Source organism: Meriones unguiculatus, chromosome 7, assembly GCF_030254825.1.
Source record: "Meriones unguiculatus strain TT.TT164.6M chromosome 7, Bangor_MerUng_6.1, whole genome shotgun sequence".
Classification (NCBI taxonomy): Eukaryota; Metazoa; Chordata; class Mammalia; order Rodentia; family Muridae; genus Meriones; species Meriones unguiculatus.
The window spans coordinates 42,307,906-42,334,112 of record NC_083355.1 but is presented as its reverse complement, the minus strand read 5'-3'; the positions used below and the strand labels follow the sequence as shown (position 1 = coordinate 42,334,112).

General features: G+C 49.6%; 1 protein-coding gene across 3 annotated transcripts; it reads right to left on the bottom strand.

The window, feature by feature from the left end:
• Positions 1 to 9,940: 9,940 nt before the first annotated feature.
• Pipox (pipecolic acid and sarcosine oxidase) lies at positions 9,941 to 22,916 on the bottom strand. Of its 3 annotated transcripts, XM_021630463.2 has the most exons (8): positions 22,449 to 22,888; positions 20,931 to 21,079; positions 13,375 to 13,588; positions 12,911 to 13,093; positions 12,268 to 12,414; positions 11,793 to 11,951; positions 11,169 to 11,244; positions 9,941 to 10,923 (listed from the first exon to the last, which is right to left on the bottom strand). In XM_021630463.2, the coding sequence occupies exons 1-8, from the start codon at positions 22,560 to 22,562 to the stop codon at positions 10,793 to 10,795; spliced, it is 1,173 nt and encodes a 390-aa protein (XP_021486138.1). In that variant the 5' UTR covers positions 22,563 to 22,888; the 3' UTR covers positions 9,941 to 10,792. The 3 variants fall into 3 exon arrangements, with proteins under 3 accessions (XP_021486138.1, XP_060243229.1, XP_060243230.1); XM_060387246.1 differs by lacking the exon at positions 11,169 to 11,244 and having other exon boundaries at positions 9,941 to 10,220; positions 22,449 to 22,915; XM_060387247.1 differs by lacking the exons at positions 9,941 to 10,923; positions 11,169 to 11,244 and adding an exon at positions 11,251 to 11,608 and having other exon boundaries at positions 22,449 to 22,916.
• Positions 22,917 to 26,207: the final 3,291 nt, after the last annotated feature.

The window sequence follows — 26,207 nt, the reverse complement described above, 5'->3', positions numbered from 1 at the left end:
ACCTCATATTCGTGTTGCTCTTTACAATTTTCAGAACCCCCCCCATACATTATCACATTTTCACTGCACTCCCACTGCGCCAGCAGTATGAATAACAGTGCCACACCGCTCAGAATGCATATTTTCAGAGATATGCACTTCATCTAATTTTGTGACGGCATGACAGAACAATCCAAACCGTCTTGCGATTTGATCTGGGGAGAGGGAGATCCAAAGCAATAGCCGTTTTGGATCTAACAAGGATGCTAGATCTGTTTAGGAGGAAATTTACAGAGAAATCGAGTTTTCGGCAGTGTGCACTCCTATGATGGGTCATGCCCATAAGGGAGATTCCACAGGCGCTGTGTGCTTTGTGACTGAAGTTGGTGACACAAATCTCCCAGAAGAATACTTACATGTGCAGATAGAATTTGCTTTTGATATCAAAAGTCAGCTATGACAGTTTTATAAAAAAATTTTTTTAAAGGATATTAAGTTTTGACACCGTTCAGGCAAATTATATTTGAGGTGACTTAAGAGTCAAAGAGTTTCCACATTTTAATAAATTTTTATATGTTTTGTTCCACATTTACGATCTGACTAGATTAGGAAAAGAAGCAAATGCATTTGGGGAAGAGAGGGCGCTTAGGGGATTTCAAAGTGGGGAATAAAATAAAATGAGTTAAAAAGAAAAAAGATGCTGCTATATGAAAGAGGTAGCCAGGAGCTTTTGAAACAGTAAATCTTTGAAAGACAGGTCAACGGCAGGCAGCCAGACATATAGAATCATGTGTGATGAAAACAGGTCCTGGCATCAACTGCAGGTTGGCACCCTTGCTGGAGGGCAGAGTCTGGCCCCAGGGACCACCATATCAGGGAGAGCAAGTCAGGGTAACCCTGGGGGGTGGCACTCTGCGGAAGGTTTTGTGCCAGAAGGACAGGCCCTGTGATATGCTTCCTTGGACGCTGGCTCTCACAGGCATCTCTCTGGTGCACACCACTTAGCCATCAATCGGGTGTTTGTGATAGGAAGTGTGCTTCTGCACAGGAGGACCTGCTGAAGTAGAGAGCAGTGAGGCGGGTTGGGGCTGGGGATGTTGCGTAGCTTATCAAACCTATGCTACACTGAGCTACATCCTCAGCGTGGAGGAAGGAAAGAGATATGGTGGAAGGGGAGAGGGATGGCAGGAGGGAGAGAGGGATGGCATCAGGGAGAGAGGATGGGGAGAGGGCTGGTGGGAAGGGGAGAGGGAAAGAGAGAGAGAGAGATGGTTTTATAGTTGTTACTGGGTTTTATTTCTATTTTTATTTCTATTTTTGAGACAGGGTTTCTCTATGTAGACCTGGCTGTTCTGGACTCATTTTGTAGACCAGGCCTTAAACTCACAGCGGTCCACCTGCCTCTGCCTCTGGAGTGCTGGGATTCCAGGCATATGCCACTGAGTCCAGCTATTACTGGATTCTTGAAGGTAGCGAATGCCTTTAATCCCAACCCTCAGGAGACAGGATCCTTGATGGATCCTTGTGAGTTCGAGGTTAGCCTGGTGTATGTAGCAAGTTCCAGGCCAGCTAGGGACATATCATGAAAAAAGAGAGTATCCATAAGAAGGCAGATCAGCAAATAAATGGGGAGCCAGGGACCTAGCTCTGAGCACTAAAGCACCTGTGTAGGGCCTTGGGCTCTGTTCCCAGCAAAGCCTGTGTGAGGGGGCTGCATGGGTGTTGAGACCTATAATCCCAGAAACCAGGGCCCGCCTGCATCATAGCCACACCCCCTTCCCTGCTCCTTTCTCTCTCTCTCTCTCTCTCTCTCTCTCTCTCTCTCTCTCTCTCTCTGTCTTTCTGTCTTTCTCCCTCTCCTGTTTATGTGGAGGGATTGTAAGTAAAGTATTTGTACTATTGGCATGAAACTTGTATGTGATTTCTGAAAGTCAATATACACGTAGGTACTGACACCAAAGAGGCCGCTACACTGTCCTACGTGGCTGACCAGAAGAACAAGTTCTTTCTCAGCCTCCCCTGTATGGAGGTTAGGGCTGGGGGGGGGGTAGATTTGGGCAGGCCATGTGGCAAAGCTGCTTAGACTCTGCTTGGCTCCGTGCTCAGGGAATGCCGCCCTTAAAACAGCAGGCAGCTTCTGGCAGGCCTGAGAGTAGAAGCTGGAAAAAGAGACAGATTGGAGGGTGGAAGAATGAGGAGGAGAAGAGAATCCAATCCTCTCTTCCACCAGCCTGGAGCTCTGCAGGTGACGAGTTTAGGTAAGGACATTCTTATTGATAAAGGGGCTGGAGGTGAACTTGAGAAGGTCATATGGTGATTTTGTGTGTGTGTGATAAATATAAAATATATATATATATATATATATATATATATATATATATATATATATATACTATATATATATAATTTCCCCCTGTCTCTAAAGAGACACTGGCCCAACTTTGACTGGTTGATAGATTTGTCTAGCTAATGTCTGCTTCCACCTGGGAAGGTTTATCCTCTTAAGGAAAAGGAAAAAGCACTGTTGTTGAATCAAGTGACCAGAGTTTCTCCTAGGAAAGAGGAAGGTTTGGGTGTAGAAGAGGCTACAAGACTTCAGGCACACCAGAAGGTCTGGGAAGGACAGAGGGTCCCCCAGGGCCTGAGTGCAATTTCCATGTGCCTCCCCACCCCCAGCCCTGGCTCCCCAGTAGAAATCAGCTACAAATCTCAGCTTGTTGGGAACAGATGGCCTTGGCTGACGAATAAGCCACCTCAGGCTGCTCCACCTGTTCTGGAACTGGAATAATCAGCTCGAGACAAACATCGGTGCTGAAATAACTCATGGCAGCGGGTGATGCGCAGGCACGGATTCCAGCACTCTGCACGCAGACCCTCCTAGCCCTCCCCGGCCCCTCCCCCTCCCCAGCCCGCAGAGGCCATCAGGGAAAGTAATGGAGCAGAGAAGATGATGGAGGCTGAAATGGAGCAAGAGAGGCAGGGCTGGGTGGAGGGCAGGGCTGAGTTCTGCGTTAGGGTAAGACTCAACCGGATCCCAGATCAGCGTGAGAAATTACATCTCCGGGGCTTTGGAGAAGGTGGGAATGGTCAGTGCACCGGTGGCCTGGCGAGGCTGAGGAGACTTAATTGATCCAGGAGGGGAGAGACCTAAGATTCTGAGATTTGTGGCATTAACGGAGTCCTGTTTTGCAAATAAGACAGAGCTCTGAAGTGCCTCTCAGCACAGAGACCTTTTCAAGCTGCCGGTGGGCGCTGGCTCCTGCAACTCCCTCCACTCGCTTTCGGCTTCTCCTCACCTCCTTGATGAACTCAGCTGGGCCAATGTGCCCTGCCTGGCCCAGGCGAGCCCAGGGAAGAGTTTCTGACAGACAGCAGGGGTGAGGCTTCCCAGAGAGCCAGTTGAGAGAGGGCAATGTCTCAGGCAGTGACTTTCTGGTACACAGAGCATGGGGGTTCTGAGGCCCTAGAGCAATGGGTCTCAAATGAGGGGGGGCGGGGCCAGACCCCTCTGGAGGTTGAATGACTGTTTCACAGGGGCCGCATATCAGATATCTTCATTATGATCTATGACAGTAGCAAAGTGACAGTTATGAAGTAGCAAGGACATTTTATGGCTGGGGATCACCACAACGTGAGGGCCTGTAAGGAAGGGTCCCAGCATTAGGAAGGTGGAGAACCGCTGCTGTACAGGCACAAGAAGAAGCCTGACAGGGACTCCGCCGCCCTGGTTATACCTCAGTGCCAACTTTTTGTGCCCATGTAGCCCGAGGCCGCAGACATGGCAGAACAGGGACCTCCCCAGGCAAACTGGTTCTGTTCTCAGAGGGGCCCTGGTTTCTGTTTGTGAACAAAAGGTAAAGAGTAATAAAATTACCCTATTTTTACCCCGAGAGCCTCAGCAAAGATCGGCAGTGAACGGGCCCCGTCCACTTCCCCTGCCAGTTGACGGCAGAGCTGAAGGTTCATCAGGAAATACTTTGGTATTGATTCTTCCCAAAGAAAAGAAAATGGCTCTTAAAAAAAGGCATAATCACAATACTTTTATCACATCTGAAAACTGATCAATAGTTTTTTTTTTTTTTTACTATCAAATATTTAGTCAGTGCTTAAATCTCCCTGACGCTGTCACATAGTCTTTATTTTATGTATATTTGTACATGTGTTTTATGTAAAGTAGATGAACAGGCCTGTAACCACAAGCACTCAGGAAGCCGAGGCAGGAAACTCATAAATTCAAAGTCATCCTAGGCAACTTAGTCTCTGTCTCAAAATTTAAAAGGGGCAGAGGAGACAGCTTGGGGGATAAAACTCTTGCTTTTAAGCCTGAGGACCCGAGTTCAGGTCCCTAGAGCCCATGTAAAAGCTGGGCTGGGGGACACTGCTCTGACAACAAGGTGGGAATCCAAAAAAGGTTCCCTGGCCAGCTAACCAGGAGCACTACACCCTTGAGAGCACGGGGAAGGTGAGGACAGAGAGCCAAGGCATGGTGATCTGCACACGGGGGAATCTCTCGCACACACCTACCCTCGTGCACACGTATGCACGCATGATAAAATAGTAAGAAGGGGGGGTACGGCTCAACTGTGTATCAGCTGACTGGCCTGTGTAGGACCCTAAATCCAGTCCCCCATGCCAGAAAATGAAAAGGTCGGATAGTTCAAAAACAAGACCCAAGCCAGATTAAAGGATGTAAAAAATAGGAATAAAAAGAAATAGACTGTGTTCCGGGCTTCTCGCCGGGGGATTCTGATTTAACCGGCCTTGGGTATGGCCCTCAGCATCGCATTTTAAAAACTCTCGGGGCAGTTTTCCTGTGCATCTGGGTGTGAGAAACGCCCCGCCCTTCCAGCACTCAAAGGTTCCCGCCCACTGGGCCTCCCGTCCAGGCTGCAGGCAGCAGAGCAGGCAGCTCGCAGGCAGGGCTGATGGCTGGCCTGAGCGGCTGTGAGGAGGGTGTGCGTCTCCTGGGGGCCTCTCCTGAGGTGTGCTGGGTGGACAGGGCGTGCCTTCCCCCCAGATTCACTCACCGTGTGCTCCGGCTCCCACTCCTCCTTCCTTCTCCCTCATAGGCCCTGTGCTTGCTCTTGCGAGGATAACAGATTTCTTTCTCCCCCTTTTCTGTGCAAAATAGAGAAATTCCTGCCTCAGGAAAAAGTGAGAACTTCCCCGGGGGCTACACTCATTTGACTGTTCAAGCGGCTCCCTCCGTTCGGAGCTGGAGCTGAGCAAGGGCCTGCCGAGGGTTTGGAAGCAGATGTAAGAAAAGTGAGGGATCTGAGCAGGATTTGAACCTGGCACCTTTCAGGGAATCTATGAAACGGCCCTGTCTTGAGATGTTGGCTCCAGTGTCTACTTAAAGAAGCATGCTCTTGTCTGTCGCTGCCCTGTGTCTGCTTGGAGCTGGCCTTGAACTTGCCTTCTGGTGGTTGCCTCCGAGCTCCCGATGATCCTACCCCTCCGCTCCTCTTGCCTATTGGCTCCATTCCTCCCCACTCCATGCCTCACTGGATGTTGGTGAAACAAATCTAGCCTAAAATAATGAGCAATCAGCTACCCTGGTGCTCGGGGCAGGCTGGGCAGGGCTGAGGGAAGGGGTGGGGAGCTGAATCATTTATAAAGCTTAATAAAGATGCAGATGAGCAGTGCTGAGTAGGAACCCCAGAGCTGGGCTTATTCATTATTCAACGTTATGCAAATGCCACTGGGTCCTGTATGATAGAATCCTGCCCCTTGTCCCTCCCCCACCCCCGCCCCACTCCCACCCCAGCTGACAGATCCAACCCACCTTGCACATCCCACTCCTACACCTGGCAACCCATTTCCAATAGTGCAGGTTAATAAGGATCCTAGATCCCCCTCTCCCGGAGGGATTACCACAGGCCCTGGCCTTCAGGTGAGCCTCTCCAGGCCCAAGGAAAAGGGCTTCTTCATGCCCAAGACCCACAGGAAGGGCTCCAACTGTGCTTGTGCCCATGTCTTAAACAGCTCACATCTCCGCCTAATGAGATAGATTTCCTGAAGTCTAATCTCAATCCCTCTTGCTGCATAGACTGTCCAGCACAGAAATAAGCAGGTTCTCTCTCATCGCTGTCCCTGAGAAGGGAAATGCAGGCACCAGGCATGACTGGAGTCATTTTCCAGCCTCTGTGTCCAGGCCAGCGACTCTGGTCGCCTCGTTTTGGCTCTCCACAGCGCTGAACCTCTTCCAGGTTGGAGTCCTATCCCTTAAGCTCTCATTGACCAGTCCTTACCACACTGACCACACTCCTCCTTTCCCCACCATGCCTTCGCATCACTGAGGCCTCCCCTTCCTCTGCACCTCTTTCCCCACCAAGACCTCATTTGTCAATGTGGTGAGGCTGAGAGATGAAGAATTGGGTCAGAGTGGGGAGCAGCATCGATCGCCTGGGCTCCCCCTCCTTCTCTGGCCTGGCTCTTCTCCCTCCACAGCCCCAGTCTATTTTTAGCCTGCCTCTGTTTTCCTTAGTCTGGTTGGCAACCACTCTGGCCTCTTTCTCTTCATTGCCCTTATCTCTCCCTTGCAGCCTGTGCAGACCCTAGCTGCCCCTCCTGAGGACTCTCACTGCGTCCCAATTGCTTTTGATTTCCTTCCATCTTGGCGATATGTAGGGGCTGCCCAGGAGGGGATGCCTGGCCACGCTCAGGCAGAAGGAAGGCAAGGAGATAACTCTGTGCTGGGCGAACCCTTCACTATCACAGAGGCCCTCCCGTTGTCCTCCCATCCCTTCTGCAGGGACTTCTGCTTCCCTGTGCACCCAGACTTCTCCCTGTGTCACCTCTCCTGTGATCCCATCAACCACAACTAAAAAAAGCTCCCTTCCTCCCGCCTGTACATGCTGGGCCTCGGCCTCTGGCTTTGGCCCTGGTTTCCTCTTCGGTCTTCAGGTTGCCTGTCTTTCCTTACCTGACCCCTGTTTGGCCCCATTCTATGCTAGCCTGGCCCTACTCCTGCTGTTCTGCCTTTCCCGGCTGTAGCTTACACGGGGTCTCTCTTGTAAAGGCCTAAGCCTGCTCAGGCAAGGTTTGGTAGTCTCCCCCATTTGTCCTTTCTCAGCCTCTGCAAGACACTGGTCTCCCCTTTTGGCTGTCACTGACAAGCTGAATAAAGCTGGATATTTTGGAAGGGGAACTGCAGCTGGCTGGGGGAGGAGGATGGCGCATTGGCGAGGCAGAGGAAACAGAAGGCAGGCGGTGGGCCACAGAGCCGAAGGGTGTTCCTTAGATGGCACTCACCAGCTTCGTCAGCATGAAAGTTGCTGAGCTCACTGGCAGGGTGCAGGCCCTTTTCCGCATCTGGTCTATGTGACACCCCTCCCCCCCGTCGCCCCCTTCTCACAGTCTCTTGCTTTGTGGCTCATCCCTTTTCTTTTTCAAACAGGACGAAGCTGGCCTCAAGCTCATCCTGTTGTAGCTGAGCACGATCTTGAACTTGTGGTCCTCCTGCCTCCGTCTTCTAAGCGCTGAGATTACAGGTGTGCGCCATGCCTGGTTTATGGGTTGCTGGGGTTCTGGACCTGGGGCCTCATGCATGCCAGGCAGACATCTACTGAATGAGCCACATCCCCTCAGCCCTCCACACCATAGACATCCAGTGGGTGGCTCACCCTTGATGGCCCATTCCTCAGTAAGATCACCTCGGTCACTCATGGGAAGGCTCAGCTTCCCCTAGCGTTTCCTGTCCTCCCATAGTCTGATATCCCCCAAAGCGCTAGCCACCTTCTCCTGTGTTATAATTCACATGCATGAGTTCCTCACGTCTCCTCACTGCCACCACCAGCTCCATGAGAACAGGAATTTTTTTAAAGTTGTGGTAGAATACATATAGCATTTACCGTCTTAGCTATTTTAGGTGCAGAGTTAGCTCAGTGGCATTAAACACATCCACACGGCTGTGCAACCAACTTCCAGAACTTTTTTCATCCTCCAGCACTGTAGCTCTGGACCCATAAACAAAGCACTATTTCCACCCCCCTCTCTCAGCCCCTGGCAGGCCACATTCTCTCCATCCGTCTGTAATCTCGCCACTGGACTCACAGAAGTGGAACTGCAGAGTATTGGTCCTTTCCTCTCTGTTCATTTCAGTTACCATGTCCTCGCTTCAGCCAAGACACGGCATACATCAGGGTTCTCTTCCTTTCAAGACTGAAGACTAGCCCATGACATGTACAGGCTGCATTTCGCTCACCCACCCATGCGTAATAGACATCTGGGCTGCTTCTGCCTCTTGGCCGTCGTGAATAACGATGCTATAAAACAGGTGTATGAATATTTTTTGAGACCCTAGTTTCAAATCTTTTTTTGGAGATATACCCAGAAGTGGAACTGCCAGGTCATAGACTACTTCGCTTTCTAATATATATTTTTTTGTAAGCCCTTATGCTGGGTAGTTTTATGTCAGCTTGACATAAGCTGGGCTCATTCGGGAAGAACTCTCGACTGAGAAAACCTCTCGGTAAGATCAGACTGCAGGCAAGTCTGCGGGGCCCTTTCTTAATTAGTGATTGAGGATGCATCCTCAGTGAGTGGCACCACCCCGGGGCTGGTGGTTCTAGGTGCCGAGAAAACCAGGAGAAGCAAGCCGGTAAGCAGTACTTCTCCCGGGCCTCTGTCTCAGCTCGGCTCGGGACTCCAGGTTCTTTCCTTGAGTCTCTGTCCGGACTGCCCTCAGCAATGGAGTGTGACTTGATAGCTGTAAGCTGAAATAAACCCTTTCCTCCCCTACTTGTTTATGATCCACGGTGTTTTATCACAACAATAGAAACCCTAACTGACTAAGGCAGGCCCACTCTGCTGCTTTGTAACAGGGATTTCCATCTGTGTGTTTACTGATTGTCTTAGTTTCTTTTTCTGTTGCTGTGACAAATATTCTGGGAAAAAGCAGCTTAGGGAAGAAAGGGATTTATTTGGTTTACCATCCCAGTTCTGAGCTCATTACTGTAGGGAAGTCAAGGAAGAAACTTAAAGTATCACATAGGGGCCCTGCCTAGGGAATGATAATGCCTGGAGTGGGCCGGGCTTTTCCCTTGTCGGTCAACAATCAAGACGACCCCTCAACTGACATGCTCACAGGCCAGCCTAGGGAGTCCTCATTAAGATTCTCTTCCCAGATGATTCCAGGCTGTTTCAAGTTGACAGTCTAAAACTAACAAGTGTCCTGAGGCCTCTACACAGTGCTTGCCACATTGTAGAAACTAAATCGATGTTTATGTATCAGATGAGTTCCTGATAGTATCTGACCCTTACATACCTCTGTATAGTTGGTCAGTGCTATTATTACCATTTTATAGAGTCTGCGTTTCTGAGAGATCCAACTGAAATTGCCCCAAAAGCAGACTTGGCATTGGGCTGACACCATCAGCTGGTTTTTGAAACTCACTGGAGAAATCAGAACTAACACCTATGTCTGGGCCTGAAGGACTAAGGTGAGTAATTTTCTTTGTGATGTATTTCTTTGTATTTCATTGTTCACTTTCCCTGTAGTTCCTCCTGTCATATCCACCCAACATTGTCCTAGCTTCTCTCTCCCCAGAACATGTAAGATTGATTCTGTTCTCCAGGAATGGAGATGGCCCTATCTGGACATCACCCGCCCCCTGGCTTTTGGGTACAGTCTAAGCCAGGGGCTCTCAACCTGTGCATCATGATCCTTTCACAGGGGTCACATATTAGATATCCTGCATATCAGATATTCATATCACCATCATAACAGTAGCAAAATTACAGCTATGACGTAGCAACAAATATAATTTTATGGTTGGGGGTGAGCACAGCATGAGGAACTGTATGAAAGGGTCACAGCGTCAGGAAAGTTGAGAACCATTGGTCTAAGCACATCAACCTTGCCTGAGTCCCCATTCACACCCCTCACCCCTCCACCCACCCAGGGGTAGTTACAAGCCCCATTCTCTTCCGAAGCAATTAGTGCAAGGAGGCCAGCCGATTCAGTGCTAATGCTGTTTCATTAAGTGGGAGCAATCCTAATGATAATAAAATGGCACATTTAACATTCAAACATTGAACGGGGTTTCCAAGCAAGTGTGTCTCTTGCTTTCTTTCCGGTGTAACAGTTCTGTCTTCATAAGGACCTGACAATTCACCTTAATGAGAGAGCAGGGAGCTAAACATCTTTCCAGATCCAGACAGAAGATGAGGACAGACAAAGCAGCAGGCGCGAAGGGCAGTGCCTCGGTGGTTCGGAGACTCCGTGGATTCCTGTGGCACTAATTTAGATAATTAGAGCTGATAAAAAATAGAGTTATATAGAAAAATAAAGGCCTCCCCAGGCATTATGCAATGCAGTTTTTTGTTTGTTTCAGCAACTTTTTTTTTTCTGGCAAATGTTTATTTATTAGAGGTAAGACTGTATGAGAGTTGGTGATGGCGGCTGGCTCAAGTTTTTGGCAAAGAAACCCAAAGGCACTAGTGGTTTATAAAAGATAATCTCTCTTACATTCCCCTGGGCAGATTTAGTCAAAGCAATCTCGAATGTATCCAGTGTCCCAGCAGAGAGAAATTTAAAGAGGCCTTTAGTCTCCTGAGGGCATCTCTAGCCCCTCCCCCACTGAGAGATCCGGCTTACATTTCCTCGCTATGCTGTGATGGTGAATCTCTGGCTGACTTTCTGGGCTAAGAAAAGAGATGGACTTGGGAGGCTGATTGGGGAAGGAGGTGCAATCATTTGGTGTTTACAGGAGATTCTATAAAAGCAGGAGGAAAAGAAATACGTCAAGGCCACTTTCTTCTCCTAGAAGTCTTCCCCAGGAGGGCTCTCCTGCCCAGGAGTCAGCTGGGGTCAAAGGTGGGCTTTGCTCAGTGTAGAGAAGCGGCTTATTCGAAATGGTGCCAAGTCATAAGATGGCGGTAATTTCATGCTTAGCTCATAGAGGATCTTCCCCACAACAGGGGCCAACTTAAAACCATGCCCTGGGAAGAGAAGAAAGTGTCACGTATCTTCCAGAACAGACCCTGGACTCCAGAGAAGTTCCCTCCTTTCCTCTTGATCTCATCCCAAAGCCATAGATTGCCTCCTGCCCCACGTACCCGCTTTATGACCGCCTCCCCTCCCTGTACACCCAGTGTCCAGACTTCAGCTTAGGCGTACAGGAGTCCCTTTTGTCTGGTAGGTTTGCTTTCAGGCCAGCCCTGCCTCCCTCCTTCCTCAGACTCACCAGAGAATCCAGCACCGATGACAATGTTGTCATATTTTGGGTGGCAATCAAGAAGAAAGTGCTCATCGGGAGTGTTCTAGAGCAAAGAGAAGCCCCGCCTGTGTCCTCTGAAGACAGGAGAACTAGAGGCTCTGGCGGGAAGGAACTGGCCTGGGACTGGCTTCAGAGAGAACTGGATGGGGCTGAGGGCTGCTCTCTGCTTGCCCAATCCCATCCAGACATACTCTTCTCACTGAGTAGCTGTCATTCTCCTACTGTGCCACGGTCACAGCAGGTAGTCATCTTTGTGCACTGGCTTCAGCCAAGATGCCTCGGGCCCGGTGGCATCTGTCTCTTCTCTTGTCCCTAAGGCCTGCTCAACTGGGAGTATCTTGCCAAGAACTGTTTTAGAGCTCTTCTGGGAAATATAGGGAATGGCTGCCAGGCAAAAGCCTCGCCGCCTAATAAAAAGGAATATGAATAATCTTTAACAGGCCCCTCTCTTACGGAGGTGAACCAGTCCACAGGAATTAGCTGGCTAGTTTAAAGTCACACACAGGTCAGAGGTCAAATGGAGTCAGGCCTGGCCAGCTGTGGGTCTGTCTATCCCCTCCCCTGTGTTGCCCCTTGGAAAGGCCCCCTCACCGTGTACATGCAGCGCTCCATGATGTCTGGCTCGGGCCGCAGGCCTGGTAAATGATCCCTGACAAAGCGGCATAGGATCGGAACGTCTTGGATGTCTGAGAAGGTTGTGGGGCAGTCCCGCTCCTCTGGGTCCACACTGTCACCATGGTGATAGCAGATCTACCCCACCATTGGAAAAGCATGGGCTGTAAAGCTGGCCATGAGCATCTCAGCCAGCGAGGGGTGGGTTTGGACACAGGATGTCTCCGCCCATCATCCCAGCCCCCGACTCTGGCAGGGGCTATGGTTAGCAGCTGGAGTTGCCAGGCGCTCATCTCCAGCCCCACCCTGTGTTTAAGAGCTTATGCTGAAAATGGCCCAATAGTGAAGCAGACTCCAGGAGGGTCCTACAGAGGTATGGCAGCATGGATGCCCAGACCTGACGGGTACCTAGGAGCACAGTAGCCTTCGTAGCCATTTTTTTTTTTTAACTTACCTTCATCAGCCCCGGGTACTCTGATGCTGGCAGTCCGTAGATGTGGTGGGGGGCCAGATCCAGAGCCAGGATGCATGGAAAAGCCTGCGACACGCTATAGCTCCCAGGGACCTTCTCTCGCCAGTAACACACATTAATCCTAAGGGTCTTGATGCAGAAGGAAGTAGGAGATAAAAGGGGGAGCTGTGGAGCTCTGTAGAGATGACAGCAGGTTCTGGTAGGTTCCCGTGGACCTTTAACCTCCAACCTGCTTAACCTAGTTCTTATGTCATGTACTGATAACACACATCATGCTGCTCAGTGGTCTCCAAACCTCTCTTGTCCCTTAGTTTTCTGCCAGAACAGCACTCCAGCCCTACTTTACCATCTTTTCAGGAGTTGATGCACTTCATATTTATGCTTACTACAAGTCTGGCTCTCTCTGGAGGCTCTGATGTATAACAGCAGATAATTCAATTCACCCATGGCCTTTTGAGGTAGCTGCTGCTTCCCATAGTGGTAAAACTGACGCTTATTGAGGTGAACTACATCTGCCCAGCGTTAACCCCTAGACACTGGCAGATCCAAAGCTCACAGTCCAGTCTGGCTGGCTCCGAGGTTTCTTTTCTTACCTACTGACTCTCAGGCCTCCAGCTTGCCCTACCTGGAGAGGCAACTCAATTCCCAGGGGACGGAGGATCCGGTTAGTCCAGGGACCCGCAGTGATGACCAAGCTGCTGGCTTGGTAGCTCTTTGCGGTGGTCTTCACCGTGATGGGCAGGCCAGGTCTTATCTCCACTACCTTCTCTCCATCGCACACCATGCCTCCTAGCTGACAAATTCGATGCTGAAAGGGCAAGGACGAGAAAGAGGAATTAGTTGTGTATGTGGTTCACCCAGGGAGACAAAGAGCCCCCCACTTAGGGCAGGCAAGAGTATGGACTCTAGTCCTTCCCTTCCAGGTTGATAAAGAGGCCAGTAGGTGTTCTAAAAAGAAGAGGAAACACAAAACAAAACAAAATCTGGTAGCATAGTGAACAAAGCAAAGACATGTCCCCGGGCTTCCTGAGGAGGGGCCTGGACGCCCAGAGAAAGTAGCTACATTGCCCTGGGCCTGCACAGCCTCACCTGGAGGGCTCGGAGGGCCTTGTCTGCATAGAGGACACCTCCAGTCTTGTCTAAGAGCCCCACTTCTCCCCTGGTGAACCGAATGTTTGGGAAACGTTGCTTTAAATCCACTGGTGAGAGATACTCGTGGTCAATCCCATGCCTCGACAGCGTGGCCTGGATTGTCTTTAATCCTGGATTCTCCTTCATCCCCAGCAACAAGAGCTCAGTCTGCCTGTTTCAAAAGAAAAAGCCAGATGGGTGAAGGGATTTATCCTGGCCCTGGCCACCTATTCTCATTCCTCGGTGAGGAACCCGTGTCTATAGCAGTTGCAGCTTGGTCTAAGGTTCCGAGCACAGGTAAAGCCATCTAGAGCCCCGGCATTCTCCAGGGGTTTCCAGACCATTCCCAAGTCCTCCTTTGTCCCTCCATCCTGCTCTTGACAATGGAGGTCCTAAGGCCACATGACCTTTCCTACTTGGAAATGCCATATGAAATGGCAGGTGTCCACTCAGATGTGGTTTCTTAGCCATCCTCCCGGTCCCTCTTTGCAGAGCACTCTGTGCTATTCCATCCCCTTTCCTTTTCAGTTCCTTCCACCACCACTCCTTTCTTCAAAGACTTTTATTATGTTTTTAAAATTGTGTATGTGTGTGCGCACGTGAGTGTAAGGGCCCACGGAAGCTAGAGGTGTCAGAGAATCCCAGGAACTGGGACTGCAAGCAGCTGTGAACCTCCTGACATGGTTGCTGGAACTCAGGTCCTCCGGAAGAGCGGTGTGGCTTCTCGATGTCCCTGCCGCCTCTCTTCTTCTCACACGCTGCTTTGTCCTTCTTGTGCATTTGTCTGCCTCATTGTTCTTCTCTGTGGCTGCTTGTTCCATGGAAAAGAAGATCTGGTCCTGCTCTAATCGGGGTGTCACCTTGGTGTGACCTTGACTGGTGACTCACTGTTCCAAGACCCAGATTTCTCCTCTGAAACCCAGGATATTGATTCCCTATAGGGGCACCCCCTTCAGGCCAGTGGGAGTGGTGCGGGCTGTTTGGTGGTTGTCAGGATGCCACTCACGTGGAGTGGACAGGGGACAGGGATGCTAAGCCTGCAGCACTCCTGAAGGTCATCCCAAGGCCTATGGCACTTTCACACACAAGCACAAACACTGATGGTGCATAGAGTTCCAGTAATAAATTCAAGAGATCCTCTGGTTTTGAATCTCCCTGGGCTTCTCCCATGTTGCTCTCAGGGAGAGAGCAGTTTCCTTTGATGCTTCCTGCCTCTCTGCCTTAAAAGACCAGAGTCTCTTGGGGGGGGCTACCTAAAGGATGGAAAGGTGCCCCCGGCACTTGGACCGTTCCTGTGTTCCCTCTTGTCTTCAGGAGCCCCACAGCCCAGCAGCAGCCTGCCGCATCCCCCAGGTACTGCATATAAAGCTCGTAATAGCCTATAATGGAGTCTCATGGATATTACATGCTTCCAAATCCCACATTATCTGGTTGTGGGGATTAAAGAGAAGACTGGGAGGGGGTAGGGATGCAGTGGGCCTGGGGGCCGGTGTCAGTACACAGAGCCTCGCAGCATGTCCAATCCATTCGCCATGGCCCCCGCCTACCCAGCATTCATGGTGAGATAGTGACGCCAGCTCTGCCTCTTCAAAGCTCGGCTTAGGCTACATGAGGCAGAATCCCCAGTGAGGAGTGAGTCTTCTTTCCGTAGCCTCCCCAAACTTCAGATTACTTCTTCAAGTCATACAAACTTGCCCCTTCAACTAGATCATCGAGATAATTAAGAAGCCGCCCCAAAAAAACTTAGTGGACAGAGTTTGGCTAGTGCACAGGAGTCCTTGGATCTCATCCCAGAGTCTCCAAAAAGAAAAGAAAAAGTTCCCTGTGTTTCATAGTTGGTGAATGGTGCTGGGGGTGGGACCCTGTGTTTTCCTACACACTAGGCAAGCCACACACACCCCAGTCTCTGATGTGTGTTTTTGTTCTGTTTTGCTTGAGAAAGGGACTTACTATGATTCCTAGACTGTTCTCAACCTTGAGCTCTTCCGGTCACTGTCTCCCAAATATTGGATTTCAGGCATGCACCACTACGCCCACTCAGATGTTCTTGAAGCATATGGCTTACGGCTCACCTAAGCAGATAGAATGTCAGCTCTCTGGTCCAGTAACCCCACAGAGTGTCTCTTAAGCCCTGCCTGCAAAAGAGCAGCCTTGGTCCCTCATGCACTCCGGGTTTAGCTTTCCTTCCTCCACCTGGCCTTCCTTCCTTCTTTCCTTGAAACAGAACTCCATTCGCAGAGACATATTGTGTGGGGAAAATGAAATTGTGCCAAGACAATGGGCAAATCTGTCGAATTATGAAATGCTGAGTGATGTTCTAATTCCCAAGTTGTCCTGTGGTAGATGAAGCCAGCTCCCCAACCCTAGGAGTAACCAGGGCGCTGATTCTGCGGTGAATGTAATTGTGCCGATTGTAATCATTTTGCTCCAGCTCTCTGCCCCTGTGGCATTTATTTCTTCGCCCAGATATTGATCTAACAGTGGGAAATTTTCCATCTGAAGCTGTGATGCCGGACCCTCCCCAAGTCCAAAGATATGTTTGGGAAATTCTCATTTTCCGTGGATCACAGCTGAGCTGTTTGGCCTGAGGGAAACTGTGCACTGTTGGAGAAATGTCTTGGATTGGAGAGATTTTTGACCATTATGAGCAAATCGGAAATAAATGTAAAACACTGCCTGGAAATGCAAAGGCCTGTCATTACAGGAGATAGGTGAGGCTCCTATGGGAAATGCTCAGAGAATTGGAAATCAGTCAATCAAAACCAAGATCGGAGACGGGCCTTTCCCCCAGTATGAAGACAGATGACTTCCACAAGCAGATTGAAAATCATTTAAGTGCTTATTTTCCTAATGGTCTTTCCTAGATCCCAATAAATAGACTACTCATTCTGCATCAATTTCTTACCCCTGTGCTTAGGGATCCCCCTCCTCTTTTCTTTTTCTTTTTTTCCTTAGACCCAAGCGACAAAGTTTGAGAACAAAAAAGGGGAAAGAACAAAAGCCTTTACGTACAGAGGGGGGAAAAAGACTTAGGAGATGAATAGCTGTAGAGGAACTAAAATCCGGGGTTACCAGAGAACCCCAGCAAGTTTGCAGCTCCCACCTCCTGGACGCACAGCCCTTGGCATGAGGGACGCCTTGCAGGCCACTTTGCTCCAGCCTGGGCAAGAGGCCACTGAAGCCTGCTCTGGAGGCCTTGTTGCAGCCTCTGTGACCCACGGACTCTAGGAGCCAGCTGGTGATCGACCAGGAATCTCCGGCAGTTGCTAACATGGGGCAAGGGGTCAGGGGGGGAGGGGCAGACCACGCTCCCTGAATGGGAATTTTCCATTTCCCAGCACGGGCTCCGGTGCTCTTTTCTCTTTTCTCCAGTTCAAAGTGCCAGTTGAGCCAGCTCTCGGCATCACCTTGGGGAAGGGCCTTGGTAATGGCTGCTGTCTTTGTTGGTTTGGGAACAGCTCTCTGCATTTCATCTTCCGCTCAGTGGGCCGAGGTGGAATTGGTTAACAAAGATTGCTCCAGGGAGGGGATGTGGCTGACAAGCCAGACACTTCGCAGGCACAGGAAGCAGCAGCTGCGGAGGGGGCCCGCCAGGTTCTGCCGGCAGCTGTACTGCCTACGGCTGTGATCTTGTCTGATACTGTCAGTGAAGCTGGGGCAGCCCGGGTCGGGAGCTAGATAGTAGAACTCAAAGGCAGAAGGCGGGGCAGGAAAAAGATGGGTCTCCGAGCCTGGCTTTTCTGTTGGTACCAGCATCCCGGCTGTACACATCACAGAAAACTCAGGCCTTATGATCCGATACATGTCATTGTCTGTTCCCAGAATGTATGCAAATATCCCGAGCCCACCCATGTCGTATGCGTTGTCACAGGAAGCAGAACAGAAGACTTGGGCAACCTCCTCCACCGCCAGCGAGGAGAGGTTTTTGTGGTTTTTTAAAATCATCATCAGATGACATTAAATACACTCATTTCTATCATTTATCTTATGGGATTATGCCGGTGTGTCTAGAAGGATCTAGAGAGAAGCGAGAACGACAAAGATGATGAAATCATTTAGAAAATCAAAATTAAGAGCAAAGCTAAGGCAATTTGGATGGCATTCAGCCCAAAGGTGGAGAGCTATATTCAAATACCATTCTGAGAGCGGGAGTATCTGTACTCCGTCCTACTCCGTAAAAAGAAAAGAAGAAAAACCTGGTACACGCGGGTAATTTAGGGTAGCCATCAGAAAGGGCTTGCTAATGACGGAATGATGGCAACAGCGGTAATAACACTGAGCGCTCTGCCGTGCTCTGGAGGTTTTAGAGCGCGTTCTCGTTACTCTTCATTTTTCTTAATTGGAGCTGTGAGGCATCTGAACACCCGTTTCATACAGGCTACGGGGCGAGCCTCAGTAGCACTTTTCAACCTGAGGTTATCCAGGCCTGAGTTTGTCTGGAAGTGGGCATGAGCGACACAGCCAGTCTGGGTCAAATCTAGCTTCTTGTCTGTTTAATCCACAAGTTAAGACGGTTTTTCATTTTTACTTAATTTATGTTAGTGGCTGACTTTTAGGAGTCTAAAGCAAATACCTTTGCAAAACACACGCGTTAGGAGCAGGGTGCGGGCTCATGCCCGGAAGTGCTCGTAGGAGGGAGGTCTCGAGTGTGAAGTCGGCCTAGGCTACTTAGTGAGTCTGGGGCCAGCTACAAAATGAAAGCTTGTGTCTAAAAGGATGGCAGGTGGGGCCCTGGCTGCTCTGGCTGAAGACCCAGGAAGCGCTCACATGATGACTAATAACTGTCTGTAACCCCGGTTCCCGGGGAAACGATACTGCAGGCCTCCACGGGCACCAGGTAAGCGGGCGGCGCGCATACATATGTGCAGACAAAACACTTATACATACAAACATCAGAAATAAAGTGGGAGTGATGGCTCAGCTGTGAGGGCACCTGTTGATATTGCAGAAGATCTGGGATCAGTTCCCAGCACCCACATGGTGGCTCACAACTATCTGTAAATCCAACCCCAGGGGCCAAATTCCTTCTTCTGGTACCTCCAAGGGCAGGCATACAAAACACATATACCACATATATGCAGGCAAAACACTCAAAAACACAAAATAAAAAAATAAATAAATCTTTTAAGATGTTTAAAATAAACCTTTAAAAAAATAACAAGGAAATAACATGAAATTCAAATTTCAGTGTCTTGGAATAAAGTAAATTTTTTTTTAAGAAATAAAGTTTTACTGGAACGCATCCAGGTTCGTTTATCTGCATCTTTGGCTGCTTTTACACTACAAGGGCAGACTCGAATATTTGCAAGAGAGACCATATGGCCAGGGAGGCCTAACACTTCCTGTGTGGCTTACAGAAGAAGTTTGCTGACCCCTGTTCCCAACCAAGAGTGCAGTAATTCAGTGATTTACAGCAACACTTTATGACTTCTGCACAGCTGATGGCGGCACATGCCTGCAGTCCCCAGGACCCTAGAGATTGAAGACTGACAGAACCCAGGGCTTTGAGGCCAGTCTGGGTAACACGAAGAGACCTTGTCTTAAGAACAGACTGAGGAAGAGGAGAAAGGAGAGGAGGGGATGGGGAGGCAGCACTAACCCTCAGTAGCTTCCCTTTTCACTTTTATAAAATTGTGGAATGAACTAACAGAGCTATACATCTGGATTGAACGGCCCTTCCTGAAATGCTTGGGACCACACATATTTCTCATCTCTCTGGATTTTGATACATGGATGCAGGGATCCAAATTCTGGCCCCCAAGTTTGTGCAGCAAGCTTTTTTAACCTCTGTACCATTCCTCCTGCCTCTGTCTCCCAAGTGTTGGCATTCCAGGAGTCTGTCAGTACCATGCCTAGTGTCATGGGGTGCTGGCAATCAAACCCAGGGTCTCATGCGAGCTGGGCAAGCCAAGCACTTTACCAACTGAGCTATACCCACGGCCCTTGCCGCCTCCCTTTTGTTTCCTCTTGCTCTTCCTCCTCTCTAGCCCAACACACCCAGGATAGGAAGAGGAGACCTCCAGGATTAGAAGGTTCCAGGCACTGTGCTGGGTATTTTCCAGGGTCTTGTTTAACCTTCAAAAATCCTTGAGGTACAGAGACTCCTACCACATAGCTGGTAGGAGCTGAAGCAGAAAGTCAAACCCAAACTGTGTGACCCCAGACACCTCGTGATTGCCTCTGCTGTCAACATTTGCGGGACGGACTTGTGCCCTTCGAAGCTTGGGCTCATCTCCTACCTCAAAATGCTCAGTAGTATTCAGGGCCAGCCGCCAGAGAAGGATCCCTTTGCCAGGCCACCCCTCAGAAAGACACTCTCCTTTATTTGGGTGCTGGGTGTATTAGCTGTCTCTGAAAAAATTCTTAATTAGCTGCCCTGGTTGTATTTGCATAATGGATTTCACTTTGTTCTTAAGTTAATGGTGTTTTTGTAACAGCACAGTAACCTCTTGGTTCACAGCCATTAAAATAACTGCCACCCTGTGGGGCAGAGCCAGGGTTATGTAAAGGGAGTTCAGCTAAGAGTTCAGAGGAGTAAAGGGGGATGCAGGAGTGGCTCCTGCTTCCTTCCCCAGGAGTGTCTGAAGGGTCAGTGACGAGGAGCCCCAAGGTTTGGAGAGAACCAAGGACAACAGGGAGCTACTTCAGGGTCACTTCATGACCAACAAACAGTCTGGCCCATGAAAAAACCCTCATTTGTTTCCAGGGGATAGTGTGTTAATAAATGCATCTGTGAAGCTGTTATGGGGTGAGGATGCTGCATAAAAAGATAGGATACGAGCAGCAGGAGAAAAGGCTCAGTGGTCAAGAGCACTTGTTGCTCCTGTAGAGGACCCAGGTTTAATTCTCAGCACCCACACAGCAGCTCACAGGTACCTGTAACTCCAGTTCTAAGGTCTGATGCGCTCTTCGGACTTCTCTGAGCACCAGCTACCAGGCACACGTGTAGCTGCACATACATATTTGTAGACAAAACACATAAAATATACAAGCCAGCAGTGGTGGTGCACGCCTTTAGTCCCAGCACTTGGGAGGCAAAGTCAGGCAGATCTCTGTGAGTTCAAGGCCAGCCTGGCCCACAGAGTTCCAGGACAGCCAAAGCTACACAGAGAAACCCCTGTCTTGAAAACACAAATTAACAAACAAAAATATATATACATTTTTTTTCCAAGTTAGGACATGAGTAAGAATACACAGCTGCCTTTTCCGCTTCAACCCAGGCCCTATCAGATGGCTCCGGAAGGCTCCATCAAGGCCTGCCCTGCTCTAGGTATCTGCCCACAGTGTTTCTTTAAGTGTTCACAACACAACCTGTAGTGCGTTGGACGCAGGGTCTAACCCAGGCCTGAAACAGGGCTAGCAGAGCTGGTGGGGTGAGGATGACAGTGAGCAGAAGGCTTCCACGTGACTGGCCCGCCCTTCTAGGCTCTTAAGTTCACACCTTACAGACAAAAATATGCAGAGCACGTGGAGGGGTGGCTCCCCTACCTTCAAGGTCTTCCTCCCTTGCCCACCTGTGCAGCTGGGTTCCAGCCTCGCGCTCCAGCTGGGCCCACGTCTGATAGCATTCATCCATCATCCTTGTGTAGAAGTCCTCTGGATAAGCCCTTCTGATTATGCGGCTCTGTCCATGCGAGCTTCCCCGGGAATGAGGAAGAAAGAACTAGAAGCAGGGGAACGAGAGAAAGACAATGGAAGCCACTGCCCATTGTGTGACCTTCCCTTTGCCCTTTAGGAGTCATCTCATCCTTCAAATGTTTCCCTTTTATTTTTTTTTTTTTTTTGGTCCTGGCTATTGAACTTCTGGCCTTGTACACACCACACACTAGGCAAATAAGTGCTCCGAAGCTGAACTATAGCCCTAGACCTCTTTATATTTTTTATTTTGAGACATGGTCTTGTTATGTAACCCAGGCAAGGCCTTAAACTTGCAATCCTCCTGCATCAGCCTCCTGAGTAACTGGCGTTTAAGGCCTTCATCACCAGGCCTAGCCGTTTTCAACTATTTCCGTACAGTCTTTCCAGTGGCTCCTTGCATCCCACTGACTGGAGAGGCTTTTGGGTTAGCAGCTCCTCAGGAGCACTGACAAGGCTTTCCTTTTGTAAATAATCCTCCGCACCCCACTTAGACAAGCAGAAAAGCAGAATTACAAAGAACCTTCCAGATTACGCAAATCTAGTACCTTAGTTTTACGGATCAGGAAAAGGTTCCCATCTCATGTGTCTTCAGGTACTCAGAATAAGGGAACAATCTTGGGATTGGGGACGGGGTAAAAAAATGGAGGTTTTCCTGAAGGATGTTACAGGAATCCCTGAGGGATTCGAGCAAATGGATGGAGAAACTGAAGACAATTTCTAACTATTCCAGGAACAGTGAGTGGTAACCAGCTTGGAGAACCGCAGGCAGAATGGAAGGGGAGAAGCTGAGGTGGAAAACTGGACCATATAGGCTCCACCCTTGAGGGGTCCTATAGGTTCCCAGTGCCACCCTCGTTTGCAGTAGTCATGTGACCAGCTTTCCTTTAAGGAAAGGAAGCCCTGTCTTAGCTCCTGCTATTACCCAAAGGTGGCAGAATCAACAGACGCTCCTGCTAGTTCTGGAAGGAGAGGCTGAAAAAAATGCAAGGAAGAATCCTGCCTCTGAAGCTGGTACATCAGCCTTTGCCTCTATGCAAACTGCCTTTATTTAAGGTTAGCCAGAGCAGAACTGATTCTTTTTCTGGGCCGGCTTAACCATTTGGGCACAGAAAAGACAGGGTAGCAACAATGAAGAGAGGTGGGACACTTCTTGATCCTGGGCAAAAGCTGAGAAACAGTGAAAATAATACACCAAGAAGCCCCACATGGACTTGAGGGTGGGGATTTTCTCTGAATTGTCAAGATCCACAGGAAGTGGCTACAAAGCTATGAAGTGCACAGAATTCCCGATGTCCAGCCTTTTGGCGTCACCCATAGCTTGTGAATTCTGGAAGGCCCTCCCAGGAGAGGAAGGGACAGGCTCATACAGCAGAGGGGCGGAAAGGACAGTGTACCTGCTCCAACACGAGGACCCTCTTCGAGTGTTTGGCCAGGTGGTAAGCCGTGAAGCAGCCCTGGATGCCTGCTCCAATCACAATAGCATCCCAGAGACCTTTCTGAGCGGCCATGATGCCACAAAGCCCGCGAAGGAGAAAGCAAAATCACCTCCAGGCTAGAGAATGAGGAGGAGGAGGAAGACAAAGTCCGGCTTGGACAGAGCTCCCACAATCCCCTGGGGCCCATGTCTGTGTCTTTCTTTCCCTCCCCGAAAGCCTGGCACAGGGCTCAGCCTCCGCCTCTCCTGCAGAGCAAAGCCGGGTAGACTGATTTGTGAGGGTTAGCCCAGCTCAGCTGCCAGCCTCACCCCTGCATCCCTCTAGTTTGCTATTCTTGGCTCAATTATTGTCATGCAAATGGGCTCCTTCCTATGCCACCTTCCTGTCTCATTATGATCTTTGTCTCAGGGCTTCGGCCCTGGAATTTCAATGCCTCCTAGACCAAGCTGGGCACCAGGAATGCAACCTCCCCCTGCTGACTTTCCTCTCTGCAGTTTGATTTCCTCTAGAGATCTACAGGGCCAGCTAAGAACTTGGCAGGCTGCCCAGGGTTCGGCCCTCCTCCCTGGTGGGTGGTGGGGTCAGGGGGTAGATGCAGGGGCCAATTGGGAGGGCAGTTTTGTGATTATGAAATCATTCTCAGTGTGGTTTACTTTCATGTTGAAAAGGGAGAATAAATGATCCTGAGGGGGAAAAAAACAACAGGAAAGGACAGTGAAAGAAAGGACCTTGTCCTCAGGCACACAGGGAGCCAGGCACCAGCCCAGCACACTTAGGGGCCATGGGTAGAGAAGGCTTCTGTGCCAGGCAGCAGGCTCAAAGGGTATTGTTACAGGCACTGGGGACAGAGCCAGGGTTGGCAGGTCCTGAATCTTATACAATTTGGGGGTTCATTTTAAGCTAAAGAGAAAAGGGACTAGAGGCATAGCTCAGTTGTAGAGTTTTGTATTTGGCATTCTTGAGGTCCTGGGTTCAACCCCCAGCACTAAAAATAAAAGAGAAAAAAAGATAAAAATTAGTCATGCAAAATTAGATGGCAGGACTTAGACAAGACCGCTCAATTAGGGAGCCCATGGTTGAAGTTTTATTAGCTTCCTGGTAAATCTGCCTCTGAATACATTATCTCATTAAATTCTCATTTTTTTGTGTGTATTTTTATCCTCATTTTTGGCAGAATAAAGATAGCCTCAAGTTCTCCGACAGTCTTCTGATCACATGCTTGCCCAACAGAACAGTGACTGCCACACTCTTTCCGACCTAGGCCTTTGGGCAACAACCTCTTCTTGACCTGGAGAACTCAGCCTTTGACCCTGAACCACCATGTTAGAAGTTCATCCACTTGGTGAGAGAGAGAGAGAGAGAGAGAGAGAGAGAGAGGATGAGAAAGTCCCAACGTGATGCCAAGAGTCACACATAAGAGAGAAGCCATCTTGGATCTCGTGCCCAGACCAACTAAACAGTGCTGATTGACCCAGTCAGTGCCTCATGACCCGACTTCCTCCAGCCAAGCTGAGTCAGTATTCCTCAGGTTTATGAAGTCAGATGAGATGTTTGTTTTTAGACAGTAACTTTTGAGGATGGTTGTTTATGGTCATAAAAACACCACCAAACATCCAAAGATGGCAGGATCTGCCCAAAGCCCCACACTCGGTGTACCAAGATGCTAAGACATGAACGCGGCCCTGTCTGCTCCAGAACGTTCTGGTTCTTGTCATTGTTTTACTTCTCGTTTGGATACGGGGTCTCCTGCATTGCTTCACGGGCCTCCGACTTGCTTTGCGGCAGCAGGTGTCCTTGAACTTCTGGTGCTTCTGCCTCTGCCTCCTGGAAACACAGACCCGCATCTTCACATCTGTTTAATGTGAGGCTGGGATCAAGCCCGCTAGGCAAGTACTCTGTCGACTGAGTTGCATGCCGGCCTTGGGACACTTTCACTGCAGTGTGATAGTGACCGTTAATCAGAGCTTGCAGTCGTGGCTCTGATGTCAACATTTTGCTGTTTTTCTGGTGGCTGTATAGTGAAAGAGAGGAAACAGCGATGTGGGGCGCAACTGTGGGTCTCAGCACAGTGGCTGACTGCAGCCCCAACAACGCTCCAGTCCACGGACAACCCCCAGAGTAGCCTTAGCAACTAGCAGGATGGCCAGCCCTGATAAAATGGGAGCCCAAAGAGGGACTGCCATCTGACTGGAATTTCTTTTCTAAAAAAAAAAAAGAAAAGGTCTAAAGATCACCACATTCTGTTCCCATACCCCACAGAGGGCAGGATAACATCTGCCTCACTGCTGGGCCCATCCGTTACAGTAAAATAATAGCAGATATAATCAAGAAAAATATGGAACCCTGAGTGTGTAAAGGCTTGATAGAAATATATAAGATCAGCCCCTGGATTTCTTGTGATAAGATGTCAGCGGAGATGAACAGCTTGCACGCAAGGAAAAGCAGGCGATAAATCCTTGCATGGAAGTGTGCCCAGCCTTGCCAGCAGTCAAAGAGAAGGGAATTAAATAACTCTGAGGTACTATTATGTGTCTATTAAATAAACAAAAATAAAAATGATACAGCCTTATTATGTCGTGCGTGCTGCAGGTGGTAATTCAGGTATGTGGCATGTGCCGGGGTCATGCACAGCAGGATAAAACAGCTCAAACATTCTGACCTAGAAATTCTACTTGGTGAACCATTCCCCCGGGGGGAGGAAAAGGCATTTGTATGAAGACATGCATATCTGAGCTCTTATAATATTAAAAAAAAAAATGGAAACAATCCAACATGAGGGAAGAGCTAAACAAATGCTGACATGTGGACACAATGCAACCCTGGGCAAGCTATTCCAAACGGCAGGCATGAGGACCCTGCTTTCTAGAGATGCAGATATGAAACGGATACAGAGGCACTGAACACAGATGACACACGCTGATCACAGCCATGACTTCTGTGCATGCTGATCAAAGGAGAAATTGGTGAGGTAATTGAGCTTAATGCTCATTAGTTCCCGTAGTCTATAAAAACGGTGCCTCCATTCACGATTTATAAAAGAGGAAGAAATCCCGGGCGAAGCAGACGCTCACATCTCCCTGGTCAGGACCTGGGAAGTTTTTTTCTTTGTTCTTAATCTCAGCTCTTCCTGCTAACCGACATTGTTCAGTCCTCCGTGGAAGCTTCAGGGAGGCTGCCGAGCCGCTCTGTCTTCTCCCCGCCCCCGTTTAATATAATATCCCTTCAGAGATAAAATGACAATCCCATTTCCCCGTCCCCGCTTCGCACGCCCGCCCTGGATTCCTGGACTCAAGCATTCCGCTTCTTGTTAAGAATTTCAAACGGCGGCTCCTCCGAAAGCCGACGCTGGCCGCGGCCCAGCCTTGAAATGAAAAGCAAATCTGCTTCTAAAGGCTTCCCCTTCCATCAGGATTGCCCGTCCTTGCGGATGTCCTGACAGGGGCAGTCACGGAGAAGGATCCCCTCAAATTCCATCTTAACACCCATTCTGGACCGGGGGGCCATTGAAGGGCGAGGCGACAGCCCTGCAGCTCGCGGGCTGGGCGTGTCCTGGGGCAGGGACCCTGAGGATTGAGGCCGCACTGCTCCTCCGAGGGCGTGATTGACACTTTGCAGACAGGGGTGGAAGAAACGAGCTAGGGAAGCCGCGCGCTGTACAGGAAATAATGAGAGGACCCGAACAGAGGGAGCGCGTGGAATAAATGAGAGGCCGAGGCG

What these genes read in the sequence shown, in the direction of transcription:
- Pipox (XM_060387246.1), bottom strand. Translation starts at nt 22,562, where the DNA reads ATGGCCGCTCAGAAAGGTCTCTGGGATGCTATTGTGATTGGAGCAGGC. An exon ending in GGGTCCTCGTGTTGGAGCAG is followed by an intron (nt 21,080 to 22,448) that starts GTACACTGTCCT and finishes CCCTGCTTCTAG; the next exon opens with TTCTTTCTTCCTCATTCCCG. An exon ending in GCTGGAACCCAGCTGCACAG is followed by an intron (nt 13,589 to 20,930) that starts GTGGGCAAGGGA and finishes CTTTTGAAACAG; the next exon opens with GCAGACTGAGCTCTTGTTGC.